The 10,029-nt window shown below is 35.4% G+C and overlaps 1 protein-coding gene across 3 annotated transcripts; it reads left to right on the forward strand.

The window, feature by feature from the left end:
* Window positions 1–5,168: 5,168 nt before the first annotated feature.
* LOC120070282 (ATP12 protein-like protein) lies at window positions 5,169–9,070 on the forward strand. Of its 3 annotated transcripts, none has more exons than XM_039022198.2 (5): window positions 5,169–5,801; window positions 5,906–6,080; window positions 7,930–8,207; window positions 8,351–8,428; window positions 8,801–9,070. In XM_039022198.2, the coding sequence occupies exons 1-5, from the start codon at window positions 5,358–5,360 to the stop codon at window positions 8,948–8,950; spliced, it is 1,125 nt and encodes a 374-aa protein (XP_038878126.1). In that variant the 5' UTR covers window positions 5,169–5,357; the 3' UTR covers window positions 8,951–9,070. The 3 variants fall into 3 exon arrangements, with proteins under 3 accessions (XP_038878126.1, XP_038878129.1, XP_038878128.1); XM_039022201.2 differs by having other exon boundaries at window positions 5,216–5,801; window positions 8,806–9,070; XM_039022200.2 differs by lacking the exon at window positions 8,801–9,070 and having other exon boundaries at window positions 5,216–5,801; window positions 8,351–8,680.
* Window positions 9,071–10,029: the final 959 nt, after the last annotated feature.

The raw sequence follows: 10,029 nt of genomic DNA on the forward strand, positions 1-10,029 counted from the left end.
TGATGAACCTTGTATTTATAAGAAAATCATCAACGATAAAGTAGCTTTCTTAGTACTTTATGTGGACGATATCCTACTCATTGGGAATGATGTATAGTACCTTACTAACCTTAAGAAATGGTTGGCAGCCCAATTCAAAATGAAAGATTTGAAAGAGGCGCAGTATGTACTTGGGATCCAAATCATTAAGGATCGTAAGAACAAAACGTCGGCTCTATCTTAAGCAACTTATATCGACAAAATGTTGACTCGATATTCGATGTAGAACTCTAAGAAGGGTTTAATACCTTTCTGCCATGGGGTTCACTTATCTAAGGAACAGTGTCCTAAGACACCTCAAGAACCTTAGGATATGAGATGTATTCCCTATGCCTTAGTTGTGGGTAACTTAATGTATGTGATGCTCTGCATTAGACCAGACATTTGTTATGCAGTGGGAATAGTCAGTAGGTACTAATCCAATCCAGCGTCAGACCGTTGGACTGCGGTTAAGAACATCCTCAAGTATTTTAAGGGAACAAGGGATACAAGCTAGTGTATGGAGTTAAGGATTTAATTCTTACAGGATACACTGACTCTGATTTCTAAACTGACAAGGATTCTAAGAAATTCACGTCAGGATCAGTGTTTACCCCAAACGGGGAAACTCGTATGGTAGAGTATCAAGTAAGGATGCATTGTAGACTCCACTATGGAGGCTGAATATATAGCTGCTTGTAAAGCAGCAAAGGAAACAGTTTGGCTCAGAAATTTTCTAAGCAATTTGGAAGTGGTTCCAAATATGAACTTGCCCATTACCTTATACTGTGATGGGGCAGTAGCCAACTCTAAAGAACCTCGCAATCACAAACGAGGAAAGCATATTGAGAGGAAGTATCACCTGATATAGGAGATTGTACAACGAGGAGATGTAATCGTCACAAAGATCTCCTTGGAGCACAACATTAATGATCCATTTACGAATACTCTCTCGGGTAAAGTATTCGAGGGTCACCTAGAGAATCTAGGTTATAAGACATGTATGTTGTATAATCTAGGGTATATGGATGGCCTAGTTTATTGTATTTATTTACCATATTCCCACTGTTTTGGATTATGATATTATGTACAACCCGCTGACTAGAGCTTTAGTTCAAGTGGAAGTTTTTTGGGTTTTATGCCCTAAAACTCATAGATAATAAATGTTATCAATTGACCGTCATCAATAAAGAGTTATTGATGTTAATTCAATAAATATTGATTGTGTTGTATTTTATTTTGTCTCAATAACCCTAAACCCAATAAAATAACATCCAAGGTTTCTTTATGAGTTTTGAACTATAAGTGGAGACATATAGGGATCAATGTTCAAGATACAACCTCAAGGGTCTATAATATAGGGATAAGGCTGGGTACCTTATACTGGTGACACTATGGATACGACCCACTTTTTATTTGATACAAACACAATGATCCAATGTGTTTTGTAGGTGATAAACGAATGGAGGTATCCTATGCAATGAGTTTGCATAAGACCAGACCGCAAAATATTAACCATTAGATGTAATGTCGTTAACTAGTTAGGTTTATATTTCAATAGGATGACCTAAGCAACTTAGTCTTAATTCTGAGTGTATTATGAACTCTTGTTCACAAGGGATTGTCCTTTGATTTGTATGAGTGAGAATGGCCAGTTCACCGACTCAACATACCTACCATTTTGGGGACAAGACCGAGTGAGGAACTAGGAACATAATAATACAAGATGGCATTCACTCCTTCCTGACTTCAGTGCAAGTAGATGAGTGTTCCCTTAAGTGGTGTTTCCGAGACTTGAACAAAGGCTCCTATCATCTCATTGGCCAGAGAGGGATTTCTGTTTATTGGTTGGATTATAATTAGGTTGTTCATTAGAAAATCATTAGTACGTAAGGAGTCAGAGGTAACCCAAGGGTAAAATGGTAGTTTGACTCAATTGGCGTTACGAACACTCGTGAAGGACTAACTTGCTGTTATTGGTCCACATCGATGGACACAGAAATATATCTGTAGTGAGAAAAATGCAGTTGTGGGTCTTTAGTAGAGTATACCCATAGTTAACGAATATCAATTAATTTAATTAATGAGTTTAGCCAATTAATCTCATATTGTTGGAGCTTCTGATCTGTAGGTCCACCAGGTCCCCTTGTTAGCTCACTAAAGGATATTAAAGAGGAATGATTTGAATTGTTCAAATCAATTTGAGAAAAGTGTACATTAATATGTAACTAATTATAGGTGCGATCTATAATCTAAATTAAGTTGGAAAGAGACATTTGAATGAGATTCAAATATTTAATTCAAGTAAATTGGATTCACAAAAAATTAATTAATATAAAGGTGTTGGACATAAACATACGATGTTTATATTAATTAAATATATATATTAAATTGGATTTAATGTATAAATGGTTGTTTAATTTATGTGCTAATTAATTAAATAAATATTATTTAATTAATTGAGCACAAAGATAATTTGAGAAGGACTTGCAGAAGAGGCTAACTCTTCTCCATTTAAAGTCTTCCTTATGGCCCTTTTAAGGTAAGATTTCATTTTGCAGTTTTTACCCTAGCCACCAAAGAAATCCTCTCTACTCTCTCTAAAGATTTCTCTCATTTTCACCCTCTTCCAATAGTTGGATACCACCTATCCTTCTATTGGAATCCTAGAGAATAATAAGCTTATTCCCATGGTTGTGTTTAATGTTGTTCAAGGAGACGTTCGTGTTCGAGATCGTGTTCATCAAAAAAGCGAGAAGATTGTTCTAGGAACTCGGGAATCTTCAAAGGTAAGAATGGTTATTCCTTCTTATTTCCTTTCTTCTCAATCATGCTTTTAACATGTTTATCTTTCTATGTTTTATTTAGAACACTGTTTTTTGTTTATTCAAAAATCAATTTTCAAGATGCAAGACATTCACACGCTTTCGCTCGAGATTTGATCCCTTCAAAACCAAGTCCCTTTCGAGTTAGTGAGAGGGCATGTACTCTTCGTTCAAGACCTAGAATCAGAACTTAAAGGAACTACTCCTCTACTTACCCTAAAGGCAAGAAGAAGTTAATTCCATCTTGTGTAGCTATGTTCCCAACTCCCTACTTGAACATGTCCCCAAAATGATGAGCTTATAGAGTTGTTGACACGGGCCACTCTTACCCATACAAATCAAAAGACAACCATCACAGACAAGAGTCCATAACTCACTCAGGATCGAGATCGAGTTACATGGTTATCCTATGAAATATTAATCTCTTCAGTCAATAGTGTTACAAAGAGAGTTTAAGTATTTCTCAATCTAATCTTAAACAATCTCATTGTATAAGATATCCTCACTCCCATGTTTCCACATGAACGATTTGGATCACTCCATTTGTAACACTTATAAAGTGGGTAGCCCATAGTATTACCATGATAAGGCATCTGACAAATCCATATACTATCCTTTAGGTTATTACTTGAAACATGATCCAATTGTATGTCTACTACAAACTGTTCAAGTTTTATGAAATAACCTTGGATTTTTCTCGTAATGAATAACTAATTATTGCATATTTAAAATGATCAATTAGTATATCAAATAACTAATTAACTACAAGGCTTTAGGGCATAAATCCTAACACAATATTCATCGGGTAAACATGGTAAAGTATGAGAAAAATGAAGATCACGATAGACATGACCTTAACATTAGGGCTACGATAGACTTGATCATCCCTAAAAAGTTATTAGTGTGTTGTAAACATAAGGTTATATCTGATCGGCATCGATAGGGCACTGTTCGACCTCATGGGCCAAATCAAATAATAATTTCATGCCTTACTCTCTAATAAGTAGTAAAGTGAAGTACGGAATTGAACTATAGAGAGCCGCAAAGATTTATTAATTGAAAAACTTATAGTTTAGTAACCAAAGGGGGAAAGGGTTTGTTGTTTGGAATTGTTGCAATGGAAAATAAATTTGCATGAAAATAAAATGAGAAGAGAGAGAAGGTTTTGTGAAATTCATCAATGAAAAGATCTAGCTCGAGTTTGATGTTATGTTTCCTTAATTAGATTAATTGCTCATAGAACTCTAGATCAAACATGTTTTGCTTAAGCCTGGCCAAATTAATTAGAATCCTAATTAACCGTCCTAATTACTTGACTAATCAAAATGCATAGAAAATGAAATCCACTCTAAACAAATTAACCAATCACATTATGCTTTAGAAAAATTTCTAGGATGAACGAATTCATTTCCACCATTTAATTAACCCGTTCAATATGACTTCTACCGTAAGATTGATTAAAGCAATACTTAGAGGGGTCGACTTCATAATTAAGTAAGTTAATCTAATCATTTACTCCCTGTGATTTATTACTTTAACCAAGGATAAATCTGAGCATGGAATAACATCAACAAGCCTTAGTTGTCAAACAATGCATGAAAATATCATTCATAATTGAAAGTTTAGAGTAGAAATCCATAAGTAGAGAATTTGAACAATGTGAAATGAAGAACAAGCCTCACAAATATCCTAAAAAGGGGGAAAACTATCAAACCCAAGCTAGAAGAATTACCTTTAGCCTCTAATTATCTTCAAAATGCAAGAAATTAAGCTATGAGATGATAAAAATGGAAAAAAAAAAGTGTTTACAGTGGAAAGGAGAAGAAAATGGGGCTACAAGAAGAAAAATGGCGTGTCCCCCATTAAATTGGTAAAAAATTCGTTTTATACTAGCATAGGCACTACGACACTATTGTTGAAGCGCAGGGGGTGGGGTTGAATGGGTGCAGCGGTGCTATGCAATGCGCGCACGGATAAAATTTGGAGCGCCACAGCGCCACAGGACAGCATTGCGGTGTCATCCCAACTTCACAAAATCAAAACTCTTTGGAAAATGAGTTAGTGCCCCTACACTGCTGCCCGACACTCCTAGGGGCATTTTCATAATTCTTCAGCCTTCTTTCTCCCTTGATGCAATTGAGCTCCAATTTGGTTCGTTTTAGCATTGATTCGCTCCAAACGACATCTCGTTCTACCTCTTAGACTCTCGAGATCTCTAAAATCATCAATTAAGCACATTAAATAGAGCAACGACTTTAAATTAAATAGAGAAAGATAGCACGTTTTCGATGCTATCAATATAAAAAAAAACTCAAAATTTTTTTGGGGGGTTTGGGATTGGACAATTATTTCATATAAAATTTTGCCGACCATTTGCAAATCAACCGTCCATGTCCGAGTCGAGTCTGAAAAGATGTAAACCGATCCGTCGATTTGCAGTCCTCTTCTTCCTCAATTTCTAAAACCCTAGCACAGATCATTCAGAAATACAAACACTAGGGGAAAATCAAGAAAATGGCGAGCTCAATTCTATCAAAAATGGCAAAATCAGTCAGAATCACCAATCGCACGCTAATTCCATCTCATTTATTCCGCTGCCGTATGCTTTGTACCAGTGTCGCCACCGCTTCCGAACAAGCTCAATTTGACGCCGCCTCCTTCACATTCTCCGAGGACAACGCTACAGAAGATCCTATATTCGTCAAGGCTCCAGTTTCGAACTGCAGAGCCGATTCTTCATCCCCTTCCAGCTCCTCGGTGACGATGCCGACCTCGTTCATGACCGGTTCCGTTGTAGGCAAGCGCTTTTACCAGCAAGTGACTACGAGGGAAGCGGATGATCGGAATGGATGGATGGTGATGCTTGATTACCGGACTCTGAAGACTCCTTCGAAGAGGCCGCTAAAGCTACCGACTCTTGGCCTCGCCAAGGCAGTTGCGGCTGAGTGGGAATATCAGGTGATTTCTCATATCTTTTGATCGCAAAGTTGAGTCCTCATCCTTTTTGGAATGTGATTGAAATTTTGTTTATGTGGATTGAAATGAAGCTTTGATCAATGTAGGAAACAGATGGTATTAGACCTTTCACAATGCCTCTAATGAAATTGGCCTGTACCGCATTAGAAAGAGTGCCTCTTACCCGGCCCAAGATTATCGAACATTTGATGAAGAAATTCAATCAGGATCTGGTTTTCTGTCGTGCTCCGGAGGATAATGTTCTAACGAGTGGTGTTTATGGTATGTCGAATAATCCTATGAGCTCATAGCTAATTTCTTGATAAGAAAACAGATTAGTACGTTTGGTTGTTCAAACTTAACTAGATACATTGAGCATGAGCTTTACTTTTAGTTCCCATTCCCTATCTTTATTTTCTCTTGTGTCCAAAGGCTGAAGAACAACAGACTATGAGTTACTGATTGGGTGATATTTCGTTAATTTAAATTTACAACTCCTGCGTAGAACATATATAACTTAGAAGACTCCAAAAGTTGAGAGATCGGTTGAGTAGAACTTCCCAACATTCTTTTGTTGTAGCTGCAATAATTTTTACATCCTGATATGAGTGATCAACCACCTTTTCTTTGGTAGATTTTTCTAACATTTTTGGTTATAGCTGCAATAAAACCAACATCACCTTTTTGTTGGAGCTGCAAAAATATCTACATCTTGATATGAGTAATCAAGGGCTTCTTTTAGTTGAAATTTTCAACATTTTTGGTTGTAGCTGCAATAACATCTAGATCCTGACATAAGTGATCAGTCACTTTCAACCATTTTCGTTTATTATTATTAATCTTATTGGTAAGAGGTCATGCGAGTCCCCATGGTATATTTATTTTTATTCTAAAAAATGAATTCAAATAAAGGGTAATATAGGGTGTTTGATTTTCTCGACACTATTTATTGAGCTTCATTCCAACCAGACTATCAGTCACAGTGTGCGATTCACATTTCAATAACGTCCCATTCTGGTTCTGGCAGAAATTTGAATGCCCATGCATGTACCAACATCACGAACATATTGCATGCAAACATGAAATAGTAAGATTATATATTCTGTATCTACTTGACTCCATCTGTTAGAAGTGATGATTCTCACTTGACAATTGCATGAACTCTTTTTTTTGCAATCCAAAAACTTAAGAGGTGTTGGAGATGCTGAGTTGGTTATTATAGTCAATTGTAATTATAGTTTGTGGTTGAAGTGCAAGGAAATTTTAATCTTGATTATAATAGTTTGCGTTTGGAGTGCAGACAATTTTAATTTGGATTATTCAGTGTTTTAAAAAGCCCTATTGAGTGCATGCTCAGGCGTGCCTAGGCCGAAGGCACATGTCTGGCGCCTTGCCTTGGAAAAATGAGGCTCACAAAATAAGGCACACCTCAGGCGCGCGCCTTTTGTGAAGCCCCAAATATCAAAACCCTATGCCCGGGGGCTTTTCAATTATTTTTAAAAGATAGTAATAATTAAGGAAATTTTCCTTCTTTATTAATTAAAAGAATCAAGTTTACCAAACCTAAATGCAAAATTTCTTGTGTTTGGGGTCCCTTTTTTCCATATTTCCACTTCAATTATACTCTCTTTTTAATGTAATATTGTTATATACAGTGTGTCTCACAAAATAAAGTCTGCACCTTTTTGTGCACCTTGCGCCTAGGCTCCAGAGGGCCATTGAGCTTAGTGTACCTTGGGCATTCAAAGATACTGGGATTATGATAGTTGTGTTTGAGGTGCAAGATTATTTGTCTGGATAGAAAATAATAAACACTAGAACAAAGGGGAAAATAGAGGATAAGTAGGAAATAGTAAACACTATAACAAATAACAAAGAGGGATTTGAAATAGTAATACTTAGTTAATTGTAGGTTAAAATAGTTGGAAATACCAACTATTATAATTGGAGCCTAGCCCACTCCACCCACTTGGAGTCGGAGGCCCAAACACCCTCTTAAAGAATTAGAATTGAAAATTAACCAATTTGTTTGAAAGAGTAATTATCTAGGAATGAATTTTAAAAAAGGTTGAATGCAAATTGTCAACAGTAAAGACTTCCATACATAATTGGTGTTACATTTTCCTTGCAGAACGGCAAGTGGAGAAAATCGATCCTTTGCTTGACTGGGTGGGCTCAGAGTTTGGCTTTAAGCCTGTTGTATATTCCAGTTTTTTTGGTGGGAAGCAGGAGGATGGTCTTATAAAGGCTGTTGAAGATCTTCTAAGGAAAACAGATGACTGTGAATTGGCATCAATCGATGCCATCGCATCAGCTGCACACTCTTTAATAATTGCTATTGGAATTTTTCGTGGAAAGTTGCAGATCGAAGAAGCAATTGAGTTGATTAGACTTGAAGAAGATCTACAGGTTTTACTTCTTTCTCCCTCATTCTTTATCATCATACATATATTTATTCTGCGTTGCATGAGTATAGGATGATGCCATATTAAGAAGAAAATGCCACTGACATGTTCTAAACCAAAAAAAAAACCCTGCTCAAACGTTTGCAGGTGGATAAATGGGGTATGGTTGAAGGTGGTCACGATGTTGATATTGCTGATCTACGAGTTCAGATCTCATCTGCCACGGTATTTCTTGCTCTTTCAAGGAGGTTTTGAAACCATTTATCTGATTACTTTCTTATTGTACCCTGAGAGCTAGGATGGTCTTTTTTTTGTTTCTTGTTTTTTGTATCTTGTAGATCTGAAGGGCCTTTCTAAATTATATTCTAAGACTGTTTATAGGCATAATACAGCTGTGAGCTGTTGAGAAAATAATGGATAGATTATTTTTGTAAACATTTCCCTCTGGCCAAGAAAGAACCAAGTATTTAGATGCCACCGACTTTAATCTTGGCTTTGTGAGAGTAATCAAAACCACATACAAAAGAATGCATAGAAGGTTTTTAGAAGAGGTTATATTCAATCCAAGTGAAGTAATAGCTGAGCCATGTTTTGTAGTGTAGAGTCTGTAGACATTGTCAAGGCTCTCGGCAGCATTGCACACAGAGAGGTGGCTGTTTCCAGATATCACAGTTACAACAGGCAGTGTCACAGTCATTGTTGCACCCTACATTAAACATTTTCCAATATGAGAGTTCTTTTTGTTAAGATTTCATAAATGTTAAACAAGGATGCTTTTTGTAAGTGTTAGGTGAATTTGGTAAGTCAAGATTCTCACCTATGCTCCTCTTTTAATTTACCACCAATTGTTTCAATGTTTGATGATAATTCATTTTTTGTAGTACAATAGGCCTGATCATGGTTATTATCAAGAGTTTGTTGACATCAAATGTCTAATCTCAAATTTATAAAAAATGTTTGATGTCATTGATGTTGTGTGAAGGAAACCACAAAGTCAAATTCATGTTAATTTATTAATGTGTTATAAGTTATCACAATCAAGAGGATTTATATTAATGGTTAAATTATGAATTTGGTTAGGATGTGATTTCAATTTCGTCAACCAATAGTTTAATTTCAACTTGGTTCATAAGTTTCTAAAACAAAAGAGTTAGCTTCTATAGTTTAGTCATATGCCTCAACTTGATTTGGTGTTCTATGTGGTTGATTGTGTTAGTTTACCAAATTCAGGATTGAATCTTTTGTAATTCCTTTCATCTATTTTGTAAATTCGATATATCGATGAAGTTAAATTGGTTTATCATGATTGAGAAAAAAATAGGAAAATATTAGTGGTTTTTGGTTGGATAAATGTAAAGATGATTTGTGAGATGAATTTAGAACTTCTAAAATCTTAAAAGTCAAAATTGAAACGAAGCCTAAACGTAGTGATTATGTAAAATGTTTAAAACTTTATGGATCAAATTGGATTAAGCTCAAATTGTTGGACCAAATCCATAATTCAACTTATATTAGTATTTTGTTAACCTATCTAATATATTTTGACATTTTATTTGTTATTATTATTGATGTTTCCACAATTTTTTTACTAAAAAAATGTTTAAATCTCCCTTCTAAGATTTTTCTATTTTTGTTATGAACTTCTTTCCATATAAGGGATGGTAATTCAATGTACACCATTTTTAAAGAATTGTAAATAGAGCATCGACGAATAGATTTTGAAAGCAAAATCTAAATTTTATTAAATCTACAAATCTTCTTGCATTATATTATATTTGTAAATACTTTGGTCTTGACTATTATATTTGCAAATACTCCTAAAATAA

The sequence above is a fragment of the Benincasa hispida genome, chromosome 1 (genome assembly GCF_027475165.1).
Source record: "Benincasa hispida cultivar pf3 chromosome 1, pf3_genome.v1.1, whole genome shotgun sequence".
Classification (NCBI taxonomy): Eukaryota; Viridiplantae; Streptophyta; class Magnoliopsida; order Cucurbitales; family Cucurbitaceae; genus Benincasa; species Benincasa hispida.

Excerpts from the sequence above, each read along its gene's own strand:
- LOC120070282 (XM_039022198.2), top strand. The coding sequence starts at position 5,358 with ATGGCGAGCTCAATTCTATCAAAAATGGCAAAATCAGTCAGAATCACC. Across the intron at positions 6,081-7,929 it reads TCTAACGAGTGGTGTTTATG|AACGGCAAGTGGAGAAAATC; the intron begins GTATGTCGAATA and ends TTTTCCTTGCAG. Across the intron at positions 8,429-8,800 it reads TTCAGATCTCATCTGCCACG|TGTAGAGTCTGTAGACATTG; the intron begins GTATTTCTTGCT and ends CATGTTTTGTAG.